This window comes from Sceloporus undulatus, chromosome 7 (assembly GCF_019175285.1).
Source record: "Sceloporus undulatus isolate JIND9_A2432 ecotype Alabama chromosome 7, SceUnd_v1.1, whole genome shotgun sequence".
Classification (NCBI taxonomy): Eukaryota; Metazoa; Chordata; class Lepidosauria; order Squamata; family Phrynosomatidae; genus Sceloporus; species Sceloporus undulatus.
Window position 1 is genome coordinate 17,605,351 of NC_056528.1, and position 24,967 is coordinate 17,630,317.

Consider the following 24,967-nt stretch of genomic DNA (forward strand, 5'->3'; position numbering starts at 1 on the left):
TGTGTAATGGAAAGCAGAATGGAGAATGAATATATTCTCCAGTGGATTTTCATTAGAAGCTGGTATTAAATCTCCAAAGGACTCCTTTTTATTGCATGGCTGAAGTCTTAAAATGGTAACTCTTCTTTATAGGGTTTAAGAGAGGAAAAAAAGAAAAGAAACCCTGGTTTTATATTTAACACATATTGATTTTGTCCTATAAAATGATTGAATAGCCATCCCTGAAACTGCTCTGTGAAATGGCAATGGACCAGATCCAGTGCCTAAATTGTTTCCTGGATGCTCTCATTATTGTGGAAGCCAGGGTTTTGTAATTCTGAAACTGAAATGAACAGCCTAATGCTACTTGAGGCAATGGAAACAACAGAGACTATATCCTTTCCCCAGACTTTACTACTGGCCTTTGTGGATTTGGATAGCAGGGCGATAAGCTGTGCAGTTATTTAAGGGCTCAAAATAATCACAGTGAAACTTGAAGATTTTTGTCTGTGTGCTTACCAACAACTGAAAAGCTTTTCTCACTGGGAGTTGTGTGGCATCTATATATTGCTCATACTGTGCCATCTATCCCCTGCATCGTTTCATGCATTTGATAACACAAAGCAAGATGTGTTTTGCTTATTTTGCTTATGGGAGGCATGCTTACTTGCTGTATCCCTCTTTTCTATCCCTGGGATCTTGGTGCCTCTGGACATGGCAGTTCTGTATAGATAGACATCATGGCTACAGAGATTGAATTGATAGTCCAGTCAGCCCTCCACATTTGCAGCTTTGACTTTTGCGGATTTGATTATTCACGGATTTGATTAATATGCTCTCTAGAAATCTCTAGGTGCTCCAGCATGACTCTGTGGTCAAATTCTGCCAGAGATTGACCATAGTCATGCTGGAAGACCTAGAGATTCCTAGACAGAACACTTCTCTAGGCATTTTAGGTCCTCCAGTGCAATTCTGTGGTGAATGTCTGCTAAAAATAGATCATAGGGTTCTTCTGGAGAAGCTAGATATTCCTAGAGAGGTGTTCCCTTAGATAAAAAAAATTCTCCCCATCCCTTGTGCTCCTTGCTTGCAGGATGCTGGGATTCAAGGAGCACAGGACAGTTTCAATCCCTATAATCTCAGTGTGTCTGACTGAAGACTAACCCTGACAGTACCTGGGGTCCAATGTGACCCGCTTCCATTCCATGCCCGGCAAGAACTTTTTGCAGAAGGGCAAATGTGAACATTTAGCGCCGCTGATCCCTTCAGTTTTTGCTCATCAGCAATTCAGCAGCCCCCCGCCCTTCTCCATCCTCGTCATCTTTCCAGAGAAAAGATTAATGATGATAAAGCAGCAAAGGCCCAATTTTCACTTGAGCCTCCCAGCATTAGAATGATATAAATAAGAATCGTAAATCCGTTGTTCCTGGTTACGCTATTCCCTTGGCATCCTGAGCAGAGCAGGGGATGGGTTCCCGGGATTGGCGAGGAGGGGTGTGTAGCAAGAAAGAAGGAGAGATTCACAGATGATATAAAGTTAATTCACGCAACTTCTTAGTTCCCCATCACATCCCTATCCTCTTGCTTTTCCAAGCTGTCAGAGCTTAACATTGTAAGCTCGGTTTAAGGTTTTTAGCAAATTGACATATAGAGGATTTTGTCCCATTTTGGGGAGGAAGGCGGGATATAAATCCAGTAAATAAAATCAATCTATCAGTTATATTCCTCTTTAGTTCTTAGTAAGAATTTTTATTAATAGTATGATAGAGCCAGAATGGTGTGAGAACCAATGTGTTGTAGTGGTTTGAGCATTGGACTGCAACTCCAGAGACCAGGGTTTGAATCAGCACTCAGCCTTGAAAACCTACTTGGTGACCTTAGGGAAGTCACACAGTCTCAGAAGAAGCCCATGGCAAGCCCCCTATGAACCAATCTTGCATAGAAAACCCTCTAATAGGTTTGCTTTAGGATCACCATAAGTTGGAGATGACTTGAAGGCACACAACAATTCTAGGGAGTTAGATAAGTAATGTAAAAGAGCCACAGTCAGATATGCTGGCAGCCTTTATTTCCCCGTTTCCTTGTTTAGTTTGTATATGGTTTGTGTTTTTCTTCATTTTTATTAGTTTTGTTTGTTGTTGGTTATATTTGTCTTTCCTTGTGTGTTTTAGATATGGGAAAAGTATGTGTTTTTGTTTGAATGTTGTTTAATAAGAAATATAATGGAAGAAAAATATAACTTGCATTTTAAGCTTGGAGGCAGATCCTCTCCATGTTTGCGCACGTTAAATCGGTAGTTTCCAAACTTTGGTCCTCCACATATTTTGGATTTCAGCTCCCAGAATTCCTGACTGTTGGTCAAGTTGGCTGGAATCTTTGGAGGTTGAAGTTGAAAACACCTGGAGGACCATAGTTTGGGAACCACTGCTTTAAATGTATGTCAGGAGCCACATGTATGGGTAATATAGACTTGGGTGGTGGTTCTAAAAAGCAAGAGACGTACAGCCCAAATTTGGCCCATTGGTTCAGTTCAGCAAGCCTAACACATTGTTAGGCTGCATCCACATGGTGGAAATAACCCAGTTTTATACCACTTTAACTGCCTTGACTCAGTGCTGTGGAATTCTACGAACTGTAGTTTGGTGAGGCATTTCGGCTTCTCTGTCGGAGAGCTCTGGTGCCACAACAAACTACAGTTCCCAGAAGCATTGAGCCACAGTAGTTAAAAGTGGTGTTAGACTGGATTATTTCTGCAGTGTGAATGCAGCTTTGGTCTAGGAGCCAGTCTCAGGGGGTTTAGTGGTGGGACCAGGCAGCCACAGGAGTGGATCTCCAAAGGTTAACATCTCTTTGGGATTTAAAATTTTTAATAGCTTAAAAATAACCTCCTATCGACTAGATTAAGCATTTCTCTCCGAGTGCACAAACTGGGTGCATTTTTATGTTAGCTACACTCCTAACTGTTTAATTAAGCCTTAATCTCCCTAGTGCTGAACAGGCCTTTTTTAAAAAAATAAAATACTGCTATAAAACATAGTTGTGTGCATTTAAATACATCTTGGTTGGCTCCCGAGAGTTATGTTTGCAAAAAAATTGGTATCCAGGGTACAGAGTTGTTCCCCCCGCCTTGCTTTTCTGGGTTGAATTGGAGACAGATGACATTCCTAGTCTGAAATAAATATCTGCTTCCATTGTTCCCTCATGCCCCACTTTCATATTTGATCATTCTACTCAAGCATTCCTAGAGAAACAGTGGCTGCATCTGCACTTCAGAAATAATGCAGTTTGACACCACTTCAACTACCATGGTGCAGTGCTATGGGATCCTGGGATTTGTACGTTGTGGAACCAGAACCCGCTGACAGAGAAGGCTAAACATCTCATAGAACTACAGATCTCACAATTCCATAGCATTGAGCCATGGCAATTAACATAGCCATTATTTTTGTAGGGTAGATTCAGCCGATGTTGCCTTTTTCCTTGTTGTCCTCCTAGCAACAGGCAAAGAGCTTACTATCCAAGTGGGTTTCCAGGGCATATAAATGGCATCTAGCTGGTTGATGCTATCCTTCTAAAGTTTAGTTTTATATCAGGACTTGTCGTATATACTCGATTATAATTTGAGTTGATACTCCACAATGTGCATTTGGACAATTGGCTAAGAAGTGCTGGAACACAACAGAAGCATGCAGTCCACATCAGACATACCTGTTACACATCAGAAGTGTCTGATGCACACTGGAGCACTAGTCTTAGCAGTGCCTAGATGTGTGTCTTCACAGTTCACAAACAGGGTTTCTTGGTGCTTCTGCAATGTACAGATTCATAAAGTTGCAAAACTGTGTAGACTGTAATGTCGGAGCTTGGCAATTTATTTTTATTGGTGTGCTTTTAAACTGGTTTTAATCAGTTGTGTTTTTAATATTATCACTGGCTTAATTCTGTTTTAATGATATAACTTACTGTGCTTTCATTTGAACTTGCTTTTTACTGAGGTTGTGAGCTGCCTTGGCTCTTAGTTCCCAGAGAAAGGGTAGGATATGAAACAAACAAAGAAAGGAACATTTCAAGTATTTTCAGGTTACGTGTTAAAAAGACCTCTGGAGGTGGCTTTTAGGATAAAATACAACATAACACATCATCAAAATAATAACAGCAACAACAACCACGATGATGATGATGATGATGATGATGATGATGATGATGATGATGACAGCAATTCTAATAAAAACAAACATATAGTGGGAAAGGCTTGGAGCCAAAGAAAGCACTGATGAAACATCTTTGCGAGAAGCCTCCTTGAGCAGATATTCCAAAGTTAGAGTGGCACTACTGAAAGGCCACCAATCGCACATTGAACATTATAACCAGTGCTCAATATATGCTCATATTTTTGAGAGCACAAAATATGGCATTGGATGCAGGATTGATTCAGTTTCCTAAAATCATAGCTCTTTTTAATTGTCATTGTAAAGTAAGTCCCTTGTTCGTTTGTTTATTAATGTTTGCAAAATTACACTTGAAACCGTGTAGCCCAATGTTGGTCCCTGGACCAGTGCCACTCCCTGAGCCATTGGCTACCCATCCCTGGCAGGTTTGGGGGAAAGAATGGAGCAATTGTACCCAATGGTCACAAATACAGTGCCAATCCCTGGCATACTAGGGAGAAATAATTGCTGGTCCCCCACATCAGATAGCCCGAGAAGCACTGATGTAGCCAACACCTGGTGAAGCTTTGGTCCAGAGAGATACTGATTAATAATCTCAGTGGTTGGGCATGCGTGAGGAAGGCTGTTCTTCTCCTTCTCCGCAACTGTTAGAAGTGGAATAAGATATGCAATAAAAAGGAAATTATGAAATTTATACAGGCTGCAGAATCCATGATGCAAGCAGAACTCAGGTTGTGAGATCTGTGTGATAGAATTGTGTGTCCGTGCACCCTGGCAATGTACAGACAAAAACCTTGCTGACAGTCCTATTGTTTTGAGTATCTCTCACTTCCACCTTGGACTACAATGCAGCTTTCTTTCATCTTGAAATTCAGGGACATAGCCGTGTTAGTCTGGAATCTTGTGGCAGCTTTGAGACTAACCCTGTAAACAAAGTTGTAGCATAAGCTTTCGTAGACTTGGTCTACTTCATCAGCATCTTGGGAGGTAGACCATGTCTATGAAAGCTTCTGCTACAAATTCTTCTACACAGTTAGTCTTGAAGGTGCAACAAGATCTCTTTGCATTTTGTCTTGTCATCCTTTGCCAAAACGTGCAACAGTCAATAGAGCATGCATCCTCTTCTTCCAACAGGGCCACATTGGCACAACGGCAACCAAAATAATTGACGTCTACCTCCCGCTCCATACAAACCAGGACAAGTTGCAGCCTATGACCGTGGTGACCATCGCCAACGCCAAGGTGCATGACTTGATCGGGCTCATCTGCTGGCAGTACACAAGCGAAGGGCGGGAACCCAAGCTCAAGTAGGCCCTTTCTTTCTTTCTTTACTTCCCTATCCATCTTTGCTCTTCCCTCCTTTTTTCCTCCCGCTTCTCCCTTTCCTCTGCAGCCATTTTTGCATAATGAAATGGATTTCCACATCAATATATTTTTTTAACAGATAAATCTTTCCAAAACACCTCCGCATTTATCAATATTCCCTTCTGAGCTATGCATACATCTATATCTATTTCTCTTTCAATTAAATTACCGGGTTCTGTGTAATGACAAGCATATGAAGCCGGTGTCGTAGAAATGAATCATCATTTCGAGATGCTCTCCCTTTTTCAGGTGTCTTGTTTGTTTGTTTTTAAAAAGATAAATCATGCCAGCTTTGGTGTCACTGATATGGCTAACATTTTTATGTCCAACAGGCTTTCAAACTACTCTTTAATGGCCATGGCTCAAAGAAAGTAGTGTTTACCAAACTTGTGATGCAACTGGATATGTTTTCTTCTCGCTCTCCACTCCAAATTAAAGTATCACTTGTAACCTAGGAGGAGGTGCAGATGGTTTTGACAGTATACTATACATACTCATGCATAAGTCTAGAAATTTTAGTCATTTGACCCAAAAAACCTGGGTCGATTTATCCGTAGGCCAATGTATGTACTATACCTTAAATCTTATTTTTAAAAAAGGAACCATCCCCTTCTCTGAGTAGAATGGCAAAAGGCAAGACTTAATCCATCTCGGGGGAACCTAAAGGAAGCACAGACCCTCTACTCTCTCCACCATGGCACCAGTTCTGGACTTTTTGAATTCCTGGGTTGGAAAATGGTGGCGGTGGCAGGTCTTTGGTGCTTCCCCTCAAAGGAGTGCTGAAAGAGTAGGGGGTTGGTGGTTCTTTTAGATTCTCCAGGATAGACTAAGCTCTTTCCTTGTACCACTCTACTCAGAGAAGAGGATTATTCCTTTCTTTGGTAAGAGTTAATATTATATCTTAACTCTTGCCTTTACATCCTTTCAGGCCTGTGCCTGGTCAGCTCCCTCAAATATCACATAGCCACCATTTACTGTAGTTCCCTCCTCATCTATCCAGGCTTTAGGGTGAGCACAAAGAGGTACGCATGCTGGGATTTTGTAAGCTCTTTGACAACATTTTCCTTTGCTTCATCCTTAGATCCTTTGTTACATGCCCCTAGGATTTATTCTCAGCTTAGCACCATTGGGCAGTCTCATTCAATAAAACAGAGAAAATGTATTGCAGGTGACTTCATTGCGGAGAGCAGAGCCACACAGTCTGTCTTGAACTAAGACTTGCTGGCCTCACCCAAAAAAGATGGGTCATCCCAGCAGTAGAAGCTGTGCAGCTCTCCAAATGTTGCTGGGTTGCATCGTCCGTTAACCCTAGGCAGCAAAACCAATGTTAAGAGGAATATGAGAGTCACAGTCTAACAATATCTGGAAAAATACATGTTTTCTCACTCTGTTTTAATTAGGATGTAGGCTATGTATATGTGCCTTCAAGTCACCTATCAATTTATGGTGACCCCATGAATTTCATAGAGTTTTCTTAGACAAGGATTATTCAGATGTGGTTTTGCCAGTTCTTTCCTCTGAAATATAGCCTGAAATATAGTATTGGTTGACAGTCTCCCCTCCAATTACAAGCCAGGAGTGACCCTGCTGACAAACCCACTTTACAGTCCTGAAATTCTATAGCAAAGGTTGTCTTTGAGAATAATTCAAGGATTCTGTGGTTGCTTAAACTTTATGAGCCTAGTACAGTTTTGTGTACTGCTTTCTCCTACATGTTAAGACAAGTTCTTGCATCCCCTCTATAAACACTAAGGAGAAGTCATAACAAATTCTTCCAGCACCCTTGCAGAAAACCAAGTTATTTGCAATGATAGACAGAATGGGATTCCTTCCTTGTTAACCATCTGTTTAACAATCCTACAGGTTACAGTAACTTTAATGTGTCATTATTACCTGTTTGGTATAATAAATACCTTAGCTGTGACAGTCTATGGATGGATCACCTGGAGTAAGCACTCTTGGTGAGCTGAGTTGCAACCCGAGGTATGCGAATTAATTGGGGAAATTACAAATCAGATAGTCGGCGAAATAATTCACTGTCGCATCCAATCAATAAACTTGGTAAATCAACTCATTTAATTCTCCCCCCCCCCAAAAAAATGATCTATATAGATCAAGCAACCAATTAAACAATTAGCATGTGCTTTCCTATTAATTAATTTAAGCATCAGTCAGGCAATTAAAACTTCCAAATTTGGACTGCCAAGTTTAGAAACCTGCTGCTGCTCAGTGGTTTAGGCAGCTTGTCATGTCACATCAGAAGGAAACAGAATAGCATCCGGGTGGCCATGGAGAATAAGTGAAATGATCAGAATAGAGTTTGTTTAAAATTTTATTCTTGTCTTTTAGTCGACTCCCAATTTACAACAATCCTATCTTAGGGTTTTCTTGGGAAGGTTTGATCAAAGGAAGTTTGTCTTCCTCTAAGGCTGAGAGACTGTGACTTGCCCATGGACACATATCTTAGTTACGTATTTGTCAGCGTGGTGTAGTGGTTGGATCACTGGACTACAATCTGGAGACTAGGGCTCTATTCCTACTCGATCATGGAAACCTGCTGGGTGACTTTGGGTGAGTCACATACTCTCAGCTCCAGAAAACCACATGATAGGGTTGCCATGAGTCAGAAACAACTTGAAGGCAAACAGCAACAACTAAGCAACCCATCTAGGATATCAGCAGTCGACCTTTTGTATGGCGTTTGGGTTCATTTTTAATTGTTTGAAGTATGAAATAATTGTGACACTTGTGTATCTCTTTGTATGAATTACCTTAAACCCTCTTGGCCAGGTGTAAAATTTGTTCATCCCCAAAACACATGTTCATCTCCTATGTTCAGCACATAGGGGATAGCTTACAGGTTGAACTGTGCACATGCACATATCCCAAGGGTCTTCATGGAGACTACTCTGCAGGATGCAAGAAAAGAGCAAACTATATGTGGATCTCTGGGAAAACAAGTAGAGAACCACAGTGGCTGAAAAACTAGGCTATAATTCAGGATTCATCTGGGTTGTATATAATACTTTTCCATCTCATTCCTTTCATCTGCAATATGCAACAGAAGTTGGGACTATAACTCCCCAGATCCCTAGCCAGCATGATGAGTAGGAGTCTAAAAAAGGAACTTCTAGGATATGAATTCTCACTTGACTTATAGGTTTTGTCTAAGGATTGCAGCTAGCTTATGCATGTGAATTACTTTGAATGGATCAGGGGATTTCCTTGCTCAAGCCAGCTAAATCATTAGCAAGCATGATGTCTTTCAGTCTGTACCAACCCCCTTTTTGACTCTCATATTCTCACAGCCTCAACAAATGCAGTTGCAAGAAATGTACCAATGTGAAGTATCATTCTTCATTTTTAAGTGCAAATAAACTCCTCTGTTGAGTCTTGCGGGTCTAACACATGCACTTTCTTTTTTCCTGCACTGCAGTGACAATGTCAGCGCTTACTGTCTCCACATTGCTGAGGATGATGGCGAGGTTGACACAGATTTCCCCCCGTTGGACTGCAACGAGCCTATTCACAAGTTTGGCTTCAGCACGCTGGCGCTGGTTGAGAAGTACTCATCTCCTGGCTTGGCAGCCAAGCAGTCGCTCTTTGTCCGAATGTGAGTCCCATGCTGGCCTTTTATAGTTCCCTTTCAGTGTTACCTCTTGGCAAAAGTCTTTCTTGGCTGCAAAGGTGCTCTTTGCCATAGCTTAATGTTCCATGTAAATTACCTTTTGCCCAAGGAGTTCAAGGGTATATGCGTCAGAAATATATATTTTAAAATGCCAACATCTAGTTATTTGGGAAAAAATATGACAAGCAAATGAAGGAACTGAGCATGTTCAGCTTGGTGAAGAAAAGACTGAGGAGTGACATGATTTTCACTCTTTCAAAACCAAAAGGACTATCACACAGAGAACAGGACAGGATTGTTCTGTGCTATCCCAGAAGGTAGGACCAGGTCTAATGGTTTTAGGTTACAAGAAGGCAGCTTTCTATTGAACAATAGAAGGAACTTCTTGATGGTAATATTTGTTGGGCAATGGAATCAGCTACCTGACAGGGTCTCTTTCTCCAGATGTCTTCAGAAAGAAGCTGGATGGCTCCCTATGGGGATGCTTTAGCTGGAGATTCGGCTTTGAATAGCGGGTTGGCTTTGATGGTTCATGAAACCCTTTCCAGTTCTGTGATAGTACGATTCTGATAAACAATTGGATGCAAAACACAATATATTGCACATTAAATACAGGGGGGTGCTTTGTTTTCCAGTAGTTTATGGAGGAAAACCATTTCCCCACACATCTTTCTGCTTCTGTTTCTTCTGTCATTTAAAAAAAAAAGTTAATTTGTATCACAATCCTATTACAACTTCTCCCTATAAATGAATAGCTTGTGATATAAATGAATTGAATGAATGGATTTATTATGGCACACGGCCAGCACCGATATAAATGAATTGATCATTTTAGAAAAAGTGAAAGAAGAAACAGCAACATACAGTTATAGAATCTTAGAGCTGGAATGGACCACAAACTTTCATTACTTTTTGAAACTTCCCTGTTATTAACTGGCTCACTAATTCTGAATGGGCAGATTTAGTCAGAGGGCTGCAGGTACCTGATCCCTGCTGCATATCGGGAGTTCGCATCTACAGGTTGTATTGAATCTACGCTCAGACATGACCCAGTTGGCTAAGCCAACAGACGTGTAGGCGGGTTTGGGGGTCCCGTTTCAGTATGGCACGTTTTGACGGAAACGGTTTGCAGAACTTTGCACTGTTCCAAGTCCTGCCAAGGCAAACTCTCCTCTGCTGCCCAAGTTTGTTTATCAATACCCGGTGGCAGAGGTTGGAAGTAGCCCACGGAACGTTTAATATTCCAAGCTGAGAGTTGAATGTCTTTGTGGTTATGGAGAGTAGTAAATAATTGAGTTTGATTAGGGAGAGGCACCTCATTATCCCCCCCACCTGTGCCCAGCTGGTAGGGGAGGGTCGAAATGAAGCCATTAGCTGTCTCTCTTACTGGCATCTCAAAGCGCTCAAATACATCTGTGTCTTATTTTCTTTTCTGGCACAATCAGTCGAGCAAGCTAAGCAGGCATGACCGAATTTGGCAAGTTCCAAGGACTCTGGCAAAGTTACACAAGGAGAAGACGGAGGGCAGCCATCCTGGCTTTGAACATGGCCATTAGTCTAGCAAACTGATGGCTTTTGGAAAACCATCGGCAGGACAAAAAGGAGTTACTCTCATCCAATGTCAAGCGCTCGCATTCCCCCAGCAATCTGCTTTCATTGCTGAGCAGGATTTTCCAAGCTGAGTCTTGCTGAGCGTTTGCTCTCACATAAACATAACTAGTAAATGGAGTCCTGGGAGGCACCATTTAAAGGGACTGCTATGCTTCTCTCCAGGGAGTGTCTCTCTCTCTCTGGCTTTGCTTCGCGAACGAAGATTCAGGAAGGACTCATCCCGCGCTTTGTACAAGCGCGTTGGTGACTAAAAAGGCCAATCCGGGACAAAAAGGTCCGGTTGAAAAAAGCCCAGCGGAAAGTCTCCTTGGGTGATGTTTCCGGGTTGTGGTTCTTTCTGCATTGTAGTTTCTCTTCGAGACTCGTTCGGCGTGAGTTTTCGAAAAAAGCTGCAGCATCGTGGATAGTGTGTCTCCATGCCTCCCGATGCGAGGCCAGGGCAGACCATTGTTGATGATCAATTTGGCCAAGCCTGAGATGTTGTTTCAGGGAGTCTTTGTATCTCTTCTTTGGGGCGCCCCTCTTACGCTGACCCGTGGCAAGTTCACCATAGAATACTATTTTGGGGAGGCGGTGGTCCTGCATCCTAGAAACGTGTCCTGCCCAGCGCAGCTGTGCCCTCAACAGCATGGCCTCAATGCTGGTGATCCCTGCTTGCTCAAGGACAGCAACATTTGTCACATAGTCAGTCCAGTGTATATTTAGAATTGTGCGTAAACAGCGCTGATGAAAGCGTTCAAGGAGTCGTAGGTGTTGGTGATAGGTGACCCATGTTTCAGACCCATAAAGGAGAATAGATAGTACAATGGCTCTATACACACTGATTTTTGTGCTTCGCCTCAAGTGTTTGTTACTCCAGACTCTTTTGCGAAGCCTTCCGAATGCACTACAGTATATGCCTTTGCCAGTCTGTGATCAATCTCTTTATCAATCTTGGCGTCTGAGGAGATGATGCTTCCCAGGTAAGTGAACTGCTGGACGGACTTAAGCACAGATGTGCCTACAGTGATGTGGGGATGGTAGTGTTCTTCCTGAGGTGCCGGCTGTTAGAGAACTTCCGTTTTCTTCAGACTGACTTCCAGTCCAAAGAGCTCTGCAGCTGTTGCAAAACAAGATGTTAGGCGCTGCAGAGCTGCTTCCATATGAGCAACGAGGGCAGCATCATCAGCAAAAAGCAGCTCACTGACTAGATAGTTTAGAGCCTTAGTGCGGGCCCTCAGGCGGCTTACGTTAAACAGGCTACCATCAGTACGATAGCGTTAATAAATGCCGTCTTCTTCTTTGAGATCTGCCATAGCCCTTTGGCTATATACCTCTACATTCTGCATTGGTCGGATCTCACCTGGAGTACTGTGTCCAGTTCGGGGCACCATCATTTCAGGTGGATATTGACAAGCTGGAGTGGCAGCCAGAGGAGGGCAACCAAAATAGTGAAAGGTCTAGAAACCATACCCTATGAGGAACATGAGGAGCTGTGTATGTTTAGCCTGGAGAAGAGAATGTTAAGATATGATAGCCCTGTTTAAATATTTAAAAGGATGTCATATTGAAGATGGAGCAAGCTTGTTTTCTGCTGCTCCAGAGACTAGACCATGGAGCAATGGATTCAGCTTGAGTCTATCAGAGAGCTCTGGTGTCTCACCAAACTCAGGATCTCTAGAGTCATGGCAATTAAAGTAGTGTCAAACTGCTTTATTTCTACAGTGTGGATACACCCATTGGAAACTTTTGCATGCTGCTTTAGAGATGGAAGATCAGCCTCTTCTCTCAGCCTTGCTTTCTCTTTTTTTCCCCTATTCTTTTCCCTCCGGGCCTTAATGGATTTGCCCAAGTCTTGTCCAAGGGTGAAGCGATGCACATTTCCCCCCAAGCGATTGGCGTTCTCCTCCCCTCTCTCTCTTGTTTGGTTTTTCTTCTTCATCGTCGTCTTTTCCCTTCATTTTCCCTCTCCTGAACCTTGCCACCCTGGCTCTGGCGTCGAGGCTGTAAAGGAAGATGGAAAGCCAAGTTACCTCAGAATGATCACTATCATTAACATTCACGGGGGGTTCACTCATCATTCCTGACTGCACAGACATGGCAGCCGCTATGAAGCGTCCACAGGTGTAGTGCGATGATACATATTACATTGTGCCACAATGGATTTATGTATTCTGTAACAAAAGAAAAGTGTAATGAAAAAATACAGAAGGTAATCCTTTATTCCTCTGCTGCGCAATTTATCAGTAATGCCGGCGGATGATAAGTGCCAGGGATTTTCCTTTGCTTGATTTAACCTTGTCACCCAGGTATGTTTTCGTAAAATGATTGGGAAGGAAGAGGGTTAGGGGGAAGCCAGCTTTAGGGAGGTTTCTTCTCCTGGTCCAATTATTATTATTATTTTTCTTTTTAAAAAACAGATCCTGCTTTTGAAAGGGTGCAGTGATATCCCCACCCCTTCGGTCATGTTTGCTCTGGAATGCAGAAATATTTTCCGTCTTACTTCCCTCTTACTCGTAACTCACACTAAGCTGCTTGACATCCCATCCAGGACTTACATAAGGAAATGAAGCTTCACACTATTATATTTATTTATATACTTACTTACTTAGGGCTTTACTGCACAAGCTCTGTTCTCGCCGGAGTCGCACTTGTCAATTAAACGGAATTATACCTGTTTGTATTATTGCCGTCACTGCACTTCTTTGCAATTGCACACTCTTCCTGCCTTCCCCTTGACCTCACCAACCTGCCCTATGGAATAGTGATGGGGAAGGAAGACAGTGGGAAAGGAGGAGGGACACTGACACTACATGACTATCAATAACACAACTGTCCAGAAGCAACAATTCGCACCTAGGGATTGTGAATTCATTGATGGGTTCCCCCACCAATAAAAAGGGACATCCTAGCCGTGCTTGGGGGACATAGTATCTATGGGTCGGGGTTGACGTAGTGCAATAAATATCACCAAACCAGGTTTTTCTGGGTCTAATCACAATATAAAAGCCACAAGTAGCAATCTCCTTGCGTACTTACTTACTGCATTTCTGTACTACTCAATAGCTAGATCTAAATTGAATTGTAGCACTCTAATTCTGTAGCGCAAATGGGCCTGAGGTTTTGGGAAGCAGTTTCTTACATCAGCAAAAAGTTTTGAAGGGAGATAAAGACATCCAGCTTTCCACAGGGAGGGAAAAAAAGAAAAGGTTAAGAACAGATGGGGTATAACAAGTCAAAAAGAGATGGAAAAACATAGAGAAAGAGAGATCCAACTGTAGAGATTGTGAAGGGAGGATAGGAAGGAGGCCAATCTCGATCTTTTATAGGAGACCCAAACCATGCCTTGCCGTATAAGATTTTTTAAAAGTGCAGACGGTGAATTTTTGCCCCCGAAGCCTCAGGAAACCAGTGCAGACACGGGAGGCACTGATGGAGTGCTCTCCAAGCCGTCTTCATGCCTCCCCCAAGCTCAGACCCCGGTTGTCAACCCTCCGCTCTTCCAAGATTGACGCCGTGGCCCCACCTGGCCCCGGGCCAGAACAAACATCCCCGACGTTTACAGTTTCAGGCTGCACATTATATTCTGCAGCCCTTGCCAAGGCCTCACTTACTGAAATAGTTCCACTAAATATAGTCAAATGCAGGGCTTTCTCCCCTCTTTCCCCCCCCCCCCCCCTCCCCCCCCCCCCCCTCCTCTTCTCCCCCCCCCCCCCCGCTCACATTTTTCTTCTTATTCACTTTGATCAGTAAAATAAACTTTTAAAGATTGGTTCTGGGACAGCCTCCAGGTTTTGAGGTAAAGGATGGCGGGGTTTCAGCCATGATTCAATAACGGAGGGATTGGGGCAATTAACTTGACAGCTTTCAGACCGAAGAACCCACAGACCCTCCCAGGGCCGTCCAAATTAATAGAGATTTTAATTTTCACCCTCCAGATTGTTTGTTTTCTTTTTCTCAAGAAGGGCCCATGTATTGGGGGATTGGGGACTATACAGGTCCCTTCACAAATGTGAGCAGATCTCATGCACTCTCCAAAAGCTAATTCTTAGATCACCAAAGCAGCAGCATCAATGCACAAAAGCGATAGTATCTGCAGACCTGAGGGGAACTCGGAGTTTGCAGAACTAGAGTTGGACCTTCATATCCGCAGGGCATCCCTTCCAGACACACACATACATGCAGATATGATAAAACGTCCTTAATGGCAGTGCAACGGGTGTGCAGCCACATGCACACACTGCCATTTGGGACAATGGGGCTTGCCATCTGTAGATGCTCAAATCCATGGATGCTCAAATCTGTGGAGGGAGATGTCCCACTGTACTATTATTCCCTCCCCCCAAAAAATGTTGAAAACCTCCAGACAGTCCAGTGAAGGCAGAGCATATTTAGTGACCGCAGAATTTTTAAGTATTTTGGGATGGCAATGTAGTGTGGTGGTTTGAGTGTTGGACTATGACTCAAAGCCCAGTGGATACCAAAGGCCCACTATACTGGTTGCCCATTAACTGCCGACCAAGATAGCAAAGAGTGATTCTTCTGTATGCAAAGATAGTCCACATCTGTGCACCAGCAGGAGGAGGAAGGCTTGTAGTGAGGGAAGGTTGTTGCTTTCTTGCCTTCTTTGTGGTCTTCCCAGCAGCATTTGGTGCGCAACTATGGAAAACAGGATCCTGGATTCTTTGGTTTGATACAGCATCATTCTTCTCATTTCACAATGTAAAAAGAACCATGCTAGTTCTCACTAAAGACCTCTGAAGTCTGCCATTTCCAGAACCATCATGGTGTTGTGGTTTGAGCATTGGACTGTGACTCTGGAGACCAGGGTTCAAATCAGTGCTCATTCGTGGAAACCCACAGGGTAACCTTAGGAAAGTCACACTCTCTCAGTTTTCTTATATCTGTTTTAGAACTTTGGCATATCACATGACATAAGTATCTGATTGGATTTGCTCCTTGCTAGTATTGAATAAAACTAAACAAACCTAGTTCAGTGTAAAGGGTTGCTGTTATCTTCCAATCGGTTGTCTAGGATATGAGCTAAAATCTTATTACCAGTGAATGTGATTTGTCAGTAGGAATTGGTTTCTTCTAGAGTTTTGTTAGCCTTTTGGATTGAAATCTCTATGGCCAGTTTCTAAGAGTCAGGCACTGGATTGCCTTTCTTGATTGAATTAAAAAGAGAAAAGGGCCAAGGGGCTAATGGTTCCTCAGAAGTTTAATAAATGTTATCTTTGTATCCAGTTATACTACCATATTTGTTAATTTGAATTTTCTTAATCACATCATGTAATTCATTCCGGAATGAATCATGTTAAAAATCTGTACAAGTTTCCGTTATTTTGTAAGATTAACTTAAGATCAATATTCACGTCATCTAGAAGAATTGAAAACTATACAAAATTTTTTAATGCAAATAGTTCATTCATTTTAGTAACTCAGAAATCCCTCTCATCTATGTGAAACTTAATTAAGAGACATGGGTTTGAATCCCTGCTGTGCCATGGAAACCCATTGGATGACTTTGAGCAAGTCACACTCTCTCATCCTCAAAGAGAGGCAATGGTAAACCTCCTCTGATTAACAAAATTTGCCAAGAAAAACGCATGATAGATTCACCTTAGGGTCACCATAAGAAACTTCTTGAAGGCGCACAAGAAGAAGGAGGAGGAGGAATCACTTTCTCCTGGATGTATTCCTGCAAGTCGCTGAATAAATTAAAGCAAGGGGAACTTTCTTTTGATTGCCGTCATCTTAAAAATGCAACACACAAGCTAAACACCAGGGTTTTCACTACAAATTCCATGCAAACCTAAAACTTCGGAGCCTTCTTCAGCAGGGTGCTAGTTCTGGTCTCAGTGTGTAAACTGTCCCCAAAACATTCAGGAATTAAATCTGCAAATATTTCAAAACGGGAGGGAAAGGCCTTTTCTCACTCTCATCAATTTTGTTGCTTTTCGTTTTAACTTTGGAGTCCCTTTTCAAGATTGGCTTTCTTTCTGCATGTAGTGCAACTCATTTTCTTAACGTTTACTTTGGCGTCTGGCCGAGAGCACCGCGATATGCGCCACAATGCGCTGTACAGCCTTGAGTTTTCAAACTTTGCCGTTGCGAGCTGTCTTAAATGTCAGAGAGAGGTTTAGGCTGCTCAGCATCCAACTAAAGCCAAAAAGAATCACAATTTATTAAGTTGGAGAGGAAGAGGGTGTGCTGATGCCAAATCCCTGTAGCCATGTTATTTTTTGCCAGGGGTTGGGGTGGGGGACAATATCCTAGAAGTATTCCAATAAAGTGGGGGGCAGAGAGTTGCATTTAAACCTATTGTATATTTAGATTTAAATTAAATTTTAACTGCATTACTGGATATGTTTTAACAGTGGGATCTCATGTATATTTTAGCGGAAAATGCTCTGTGGGATTTGCTCCAAAGTGGGCATGTAAGATTGTTTCTTTACATAAAAAAAATACAACTGTTGTTGTTAGCTGCCCTCAGGTTGGCCAGTGCAACTAAATAAAATTGTGCAAATAAAAACAAGTAAATAAAAAACTGAACTTAAATTGTCACCATTGCTATCTTCTCTTAGCAGCTGCACTCATAAGCTCCTAAGGAACCCCAGATTTTAGGGAAAAGTTTTCAACCCATTGGATTAGATCAGTGGTTCCTAACCTTTGGTCCTCCGGATGACATGGACTGTCATTCCTGACTGTTAGCCAAAGTCCAAAACAGATGGAGGAACAAAAGTTGGGAACCACGGGACTAGATCAACAACTTGAAGGAAGACACACAACAAAAACACCAACAGCAGGAGCAACAACTAGATTTTCTAGCACACCTAGAATGTACGTATCTTTAGTCCATAATCTCCATTTGTGCTGGACCACGCTTGTTCCTTCTTCACCTTCCCCACCGTTCTGCGGCTGAAATGGGTTAGGTCCATTCCAGGCGTTACATAGATGAGGTTGGTGATAATGGCTTGCATCCTGTTGGGTTAGTCCCAACTAGAGTTTGTTGTTGTTATTGTGTGCCTTTGAGTCATTTCCGATTCATGGCGAACTTACCATGGGGTTTTCTTGGCACGTTTCTTTAGAATGTGTTTGCCATGGCCTTCCTCTGAGGCTGAGAGAGTGTGACTTGCACAAAGTTACTCAATGGGTTTACATGGCTGAGCTGGGATTCAAAACCTGGTTTGCAGAGTCCTCCAGTGCTCAAACCTCATCCAATCACTTGTCGAATTTTGAATAGAAACATAGGTAAATCCCATTGATTCAATCGGTCTACTCTAGTCAGGACTAACAATAGGGATTTAAGTCATTCCCCTCGTCATCTATTAGTGTTTTTGTATCAGCTAACCAAGTGAAAAACAAAGCAATAATCGTAACATGCAACACAAATAAGCAATTAACTAAAAACAACAATATAAAACAAATGATGCCAATTGGCAGGCGTGAAGCTCTGAAAGTTGCTTCTGGGCTGATCTCGTCCATCTTGCCAGATAGATCTCATTTTTCTCTGCTTGGAGCTTTGGGTCCAAGGCTGCACCTGGATCCCTGAGCGACAGGTGTTGGGGACAAATTCCAGATGTGTGATGCTCCTCTCTTGCAGCAAAGAAAACCCTCCAGCAAATTCCTCTAGCACCTTAAAGACAAATAATTGTATTGCCATTTGAGGACTTAAGGGCTTAAGAGTCCCTGCCTCGTGAAATCCATGAATTGATCTAATGTGGGTTAAAAATCATTGTAATAATAGAAACTTCATCTAGTCTAGCCCAAAATCAAAGAGAATACACGATAGCACTGGATGTAATAGTAAGTGATTGATATCTATCTTTTTATCTCAGAAGTGGGCTTAGCAAACCAGGCCTTTATTTTTCAAAAAGGAACACAGTTCAGTATTTTTTGAGCCCTCTTTGAACGTCAGCATGGGCTCAGAGCAACTCCTTGCTGGAAATGTTGCACCATGATGTCTGCTGGAACACTGCTGTGACAGCATCCTGGGAGATATAGTTTCCCCCCAGTGTCCCTAGTACAAAGGAAATTGTCTTAAAAGTGTTCCAGCAGGGTCTTCCCTCTGCCTTTCCTTGAGAGGTAAATAAGGCAAAAAGAAGAAACTGTTCTTCAACTGGGATCTAAACTGGAGAATTCAGAGGGTTATAGTCCTCACTTTGTTCTAAAAACTGGCATAGCAAGTTGCAAGTCTTCATGCAGCAAATCAAGGAATGACACTACCACCATCATCATCCCTATGGATCAAGGCAGGGAACAAGGCAGATTAAAATACAACAACAGAACAGACACACAATACCAGCTAAAAAAAACTCTTAAGATCATTGAAGTACAGTTTGAGCCTTGTATCCGAAATGTTTGGGACCAGAAATGTTGACTCTGTCATAGGATGCATCTGCACTGCAGGAATAATGCAGTTTGCCATTGCTTTACCTGCTGTAGCTCATTGCTCTAGAATCCTGGGATTGGTAGTTTGTTGTGCCACCAGAGCTCTCTGACAGAGGCGGTTAAAGGTCCACAAAACTACCAGTCCCAGAATTCCATAGCATTAAGTCTTGGCAGTTAAAGTGGGGTCAAACTGCATTATTTCTCCAGTGCAGATGACACCACAGTCAGTGTGACTAGAGTCCATCTTACCTTATTCCTCTTTCCCTCCCTGTCCTTCAAAGCATCCAGACCTAGATAACCATTCCAAGGGGCTTTTGTCTGCCACAAGCTGCCCTCTGGTGACCATTTTGCAAAAATGTGGGATGCACTCTCGGTTGTGTGTGTGTCTGTCTTTTTGTGTGTCTCATTGGCTCTCCTTTCCATGTCTTGCAGAAATGCTGCGCATGGATTCTCACTGATCCAGGTGGACAGCATGAAGGTCACTATGAAGGACATTTTGCAAAAGGCCTTGAAGCGGAGAAAAGGATCCCTGCGAGGCTCAGGTGGGAGCTCTTATTGAACTCATTCTGGGCTGGGAGGGGAGCGTTTTGTTGCCGGTGGCTTTAGAAATCTATGCACTGTTTGCTCTTGTTGTGAAAAAGCACTAATTTACTTTTTTGTAACATAAATTGGGGGAAGTAAGATCTTCCCACTATGCATATCCTTTGCAAGAACATAATAGAGAAGATGGTGGCCATGAGTGCATTCTGGGCTACAGCCAAATGTATACGTTCACAAACCCAGTTCCTGATTATTGTGGCCCACTTTGCTGACTGGGAGCTGACTCTATCTGCAGCAAATGGGGCCCATGAGTGCGCCTTCTCTTTTGATAGCTTTTAAAATTAGGGTCAGAAGAAGACGGTATGAATGGAAACGATAAACCCATTGCTGTGTTTCTGCCCCCAAACGGGAGCGCTTAATAACAGAGAAATTGGTGCACTCCTGAGCTGTCAAAGATGCCATTGTCTTCCCAAATGGCTCATGCACCAAATCCTGTGATAAGTGTCTGGAAGCAAGTTACATATCAGCGGGCCTCAAATCTGGTCCAGGTGAGCCTTTTAACCTGCTCCCTGCTTTAAAAGAGGAGCAAGCAACGAGTCTTTCACAAGATTTCCCACACAAAATAGACTCCGAACTTGAAGAAATGCATAACAGTAACATATTAGAACTACTAGCATGTTGCTAGCATGACAGATTAGAATCACTAGCATGTCTCATTAAACCCTGCAACAAGTCTAAAGGTCCAGTATAGTCTTGGCCAAAGGCCTCTGTGGATGCTCAAATGCTTCTTAACAAGACATATAGGGAAAGGTGACTTCAGAACTTGCCCTTCATTTCAAATGCACAGGCTAAGCGCCACACAGGTAAACGCATTTTCACAAGGTATGCCTCTTAAATTCCCATAGTTGGTAAATCAAACAAAACAGCTGTTCCGGTCAAAGTGCATCTTCAGCTTTACCAGCAACTGCGCAACTTATACCTAGCTATCATCATTGGGAAGCAATGTATATAATTCTTTGCACACTTAATTTAGAGGGACCAACCTCTCTACAAGGTGTGTAGGATAGGTCTAATGGTTTAAGTTACAGGAGGGTAGATCTCAATTGAACATTAAAAAGAATGTCTTGATAGTGAGAATGATTGAGCAATGAACCCATTAACCTAGACATTTTCAGAAAAAGGCTGGACAGTATCTTCTGGGGGATGGTCTAACTGGAGTTCCTGCATTGATCGGAGGGTTGGATTTGATGGCCTATGAAGCCCCTTCCAACTTTATCATGCACATTTCTGTGTGTGCCCTCAAGTTGGCCATTAAATTATGTGGCCCCATGAATTTAATAGGTTTTTCTTAGGCAAGGAATAATCAGAGGTGATTTTGAAAGGTCCTTCCTCTGAAATATAGCCTACAGCGCCTGGTATTCCTTGGTGATCTCCCATCCAAGTACTAAACCGAGCTGACCCTCCTTAGCTTCAAAGATCAGACAGGATCTGATGTCTTTGGGGTATTTAGACTTACATGTGCTGTAAAAATTGGTGATGTCTTTTTAAGCTTTTCCTTGCCTTTGGAGTATTGAATCTCTTTGAAAATGTCTTTAGATATGTCTAACGTTTAAGAAGTAAGGAAGCTTACTGCTCCCCCTCTTTTAATTGTGGAGCAACCACTGGGGTGATTGAAGCCCTGCGGGGGTTTTTTTTTGCCCGTTGATATTAGCAGGTATGTCCGTAAAAGCCCCAAGGCTGAGAAAATCTTTCTCAACATCAAGAAATAATTATGGTGAGAAATGGCGCGGGGGTCTTGTCACGCCACAAAGAACTTTAATATAAGCCTGTCTATAGACTAGCTAGAGATAAGCATCTTGTCTTGGTTAAATGAATGAAACACTTCTTATTCTCTCTCTCTCTCTCTCCTTCCCCCCATCCCTTTTAGTTTTAACTGCAATGAAAAAAAGGAACATAATTCCCCACCCAGAGTTGTGTTTAGAAAAAAAGTAGTTGAGCACCATTCTCCCTTCTCCCCCTTTTTTTCCTTCTTCTTCTTCTTCAAACGAGTCTATAATCTGTCACAGATTTAATTAGCTATCTTCAGATGAAAGCTGAAGTTTTAATAAAAGTTAGAAGAGATAACACAGCGAAGGACATGGATGAGCTGTCTCAAGGCCATATTCGAGGGGAACGATAAGAGCCATAAAAAATGGCAGTGGAGAGCAATTGAATGAACCAATGAAAATCTGATTCTCGTAAAAGAGAGAGAGAGAGAGAACGAAGGCAGGGCTGGTAGGGGCGGTTGTAGATGAGAACCTGCTAGCGTCTGCAAGCAATTTGGCCCCGTGCCAGGCGTCATCGTTCACCCTCGGCTGTTGGCGGCTCAGTCCAGATGTGCCAGCCGCACGTCCCGGCTTTTGCCAGCTGACTGCGCCGTTTGATAACCGGCTCTCCGGATGCCCATCGCTGGCCGCAGAGATAGAATTAGATGATGATGATCTTCCCACAAGTTGAGAGAGGAAACAATGCATATAAATCTTGATTTCATCTCAGCATGAGAAGTCTTTATCCATCATCACTCATAATGAACAAGTCGTTAGCTGCGATGAATGGTGTTCTGCTTCTCCCCCCCTCTCTCCTTCTTTTCCCCACTCCCCATTTAGGATAGCCCCCTCAACACCTTCTCCCACCCCACACCTACCCCTTTTGTTCCCTTTCTTCTTCTTTTTTTTCCTTGGATGCCTTTTATCTATTTCCTGGGGGTCAGTTTTCCTTCCTTCCCCCCCCCCCTCTCTTTTCTCTTGCACAGCTCATGGGGACAGCTGAAGTGTTTGCTTAGCTGAACTGTTCCGTTGCCCTCTTGCCTAACCGATCAGAGGCGGCACAGTTTTGCTGCTGCTTGTCTTCTGTTCAGATGCTTCCTTCACTTAATAGGAATTCTCTGGGCTGCTTCTGTTTTTTAAAGCCTTCAGCAAGCCGTTCCCGGCTTGGTGTTTCTGGATGTCAAGTTGGATCCTGGTCTAGAGCATCAAAGCCCAAGTTCATTGATACTGAGGGAGAAAGAAGGGTGTACAGTCAGCTCTCCATACCCATGGAGTCTCTATCCATGGATTCAAGCATCCACAGTTTGAAAATATTCATATATATATTCCAATAAGCAAACATTGATTTTACCATTTTATACAAGGGACACTATTTTACTATGCCATTATCTATCTTTGATAGAGAGGTGGGATACAAATAAAATTTTTATTATTTATTATTATTATTAATTGGACGTGAGCATCCATGGATTTTGGTATCCACAAGGGGTCCTGGAACCAAACCCCAGCAGATATGGAGGGCCCCATTTATTTTATTTTTTGGTTGGTTGGTTGGCTGCCTAGTTAACTAGCTGTAGATAACTAGCAACAGTGTGATCAAGGTGGTATATGTGGCACATAAGGACATAATGCTTATGCCAGTTAGCTACAATGAGATCAAGGTAGTGTATGTGGCTCTTGTCTTCCATGCTTTATCTTCACATCAGTCTGGAGAGGCAGTAAATGGCGCAAGATTTACAACCTAGGGTGGATTAGAACCAAATAACCCATATCATAGTAATGGGCACCTATCAAAAGACGCATGTTGCTCCTGATGATGGTCAAGTCACAATTGACCTACCCTCCATTAATTGTTGCAATCCCGGTTACAGTTTTTGGTGGGAAAAAGAGCCTTGTGTATTTCGATCCTGGGAACTTCAGTGCATTACGTCTTTTGGGTCAGTCTTTTAAACAGAAGTTGGATGGACATCTTTTTATGAGTGTTGTAAGCTGTGTATTCCTGCATGGCAGGGGGTGAACTAGGTAGCCCATGTGGCCCCTTCCAGTTCTATTATGTAGTACATCACTCTTACCACTGTACTACACAGTGGCTCTTCTGTATCTGAACAGTATCACAGTGGGGCCTTTTCTCATTGTACAATCCTGTCTTCAAGTGTGTGTATATGCATCAGGTAAGATTACAGTTCAACCAGCAGCCTTTGCTTCCAAATGCTATCCATCCTATTAATATTTATAATGGAGCCATACACGCCTGTGTGTATTTGTGTGTGTATCCTTCATTTTTGGAAGGTCATGAGAGTGGCTTAAGAGCACTTCCAAAACAGATCTGGAGTTCAGGAGGCAATTCATGGTTGGCAATCTCACTTACCAATCTGCTTATTGATTGTAAAGATTTATATCTTACTGTTCCACTGCTTACGTATCACTTGGAAGGGCTTATAGCAGTTAAAGCCAATCATAAAATACTGTAATCTTCCATTAAAGAAAGTGATGTAGCAGGGCCACCCCAAGAGATTCTTCTGCCTGAAGCAAAATGTACTGACATAAACAGGAGAGATGGCCATAAATCAGAAACCTGAAGGCACACAAGACAATCCTGGTAAAGTGTGCATATATATGTTTCCCTTAGTCCTGACATAAATTAAGTTGGAATTATAGTATCAGTGTCTGGCTGTTGCTCCATCTTGTGGAATCCTGGGATTTGTAGTTTTACAAAGTCTTTAGCCTTTTCTGCCAAAGAGTGCTGGTACTTCATCAAACTACAAATCCCAGGATTTCTGTAGGACAGAACCGTGGCAGTTTAAGTGGTGTCAAACTGCATTATTTCTACAGTGTAGATGCACCCTTTATGTAGCAGTCAAAACAGAGAGCGTGAAGTTAGATAATGAAAGGGTCTAACAACATGAAGACCGCTTTGTATATTCCACATTGAGTTTTAGTGAATAATTTGAAGAATACACCTGGATTTTGCCAGCAGAGCAACCTTACAATATATAGGTGGCCGTTGTGAGTTCTAAGCATTAATGTATTTTCTCACTCTCATTCTCCCCGTCTCTCTTTCTCTCTCAGTCACCTTTGGGAATCACTGACCTTCCCAGCCTCTCCTTTAGTGACTTTTGTATAAAAATGCCATTATGGACCTTGTCGCCACCAACCTTTACCAGCCTTCTCAAGCATGAGGTTAGCAGTGACAGATAGAGTCTGCCGTGACAAATGGAACCTTGAGATTCTGCTCCATGCCAGTTCTTTTTCAGAAAAATGCAAGCGAGACCTGCAACAAAATGTTCTAGGACATGCACCCTCCTACAAGGACTGTGCCTCTCCAGGGTTCCAAACAGATCTTCCCTCCAAGTGGGGTATCCCGCTTGTTGTCACCCTCTTCCCTCACTTTATGATTTTTTTCCCCTTCTTATATTGCTCTGTGTCCATTCCAGGGCCATTGAGGAAGCACAGTCCACATTGGTGTCATTTTTCAGAGCGGAGTGTATCCTCCAACC

The 24,967-nt window shown here is 42.6% G+C and overlaps 1 protein-coding gene across 3 annotated transcripts in view; it reads left to right on the forward strand.

Moving 5' to 3' along the window:
• MAPKAP1 (MAPK associated protein 1) overlaps positions 1 to 24,967 on the forward strand; it is a 136,429-nt gene that overhangs the window by 58,039 nt on the left and 53,423 nt on the right. For all 3 annotated transcript variants that reach the window (XM_042479763.1, XM_042479765.1, XM_042479764.1), the window contains exons 6-8: positions 5,283 to 5,455; positions 8,950 to 9,126; positions 19,558 to 19,667. In XM_042479763.1, the coding sequence (XP_042335697.1) occupies positions 5,283 to 5,455; positions 8,950 to 9,126; positions 19,558 to 19,667 (460 nt within the window). The remainder of the gene's footprint in view (positions 1 to 5,282; positions 5,456 to 8,949; positions 9,127 to 19,557; positions 19,668 to 24,967) is intronic.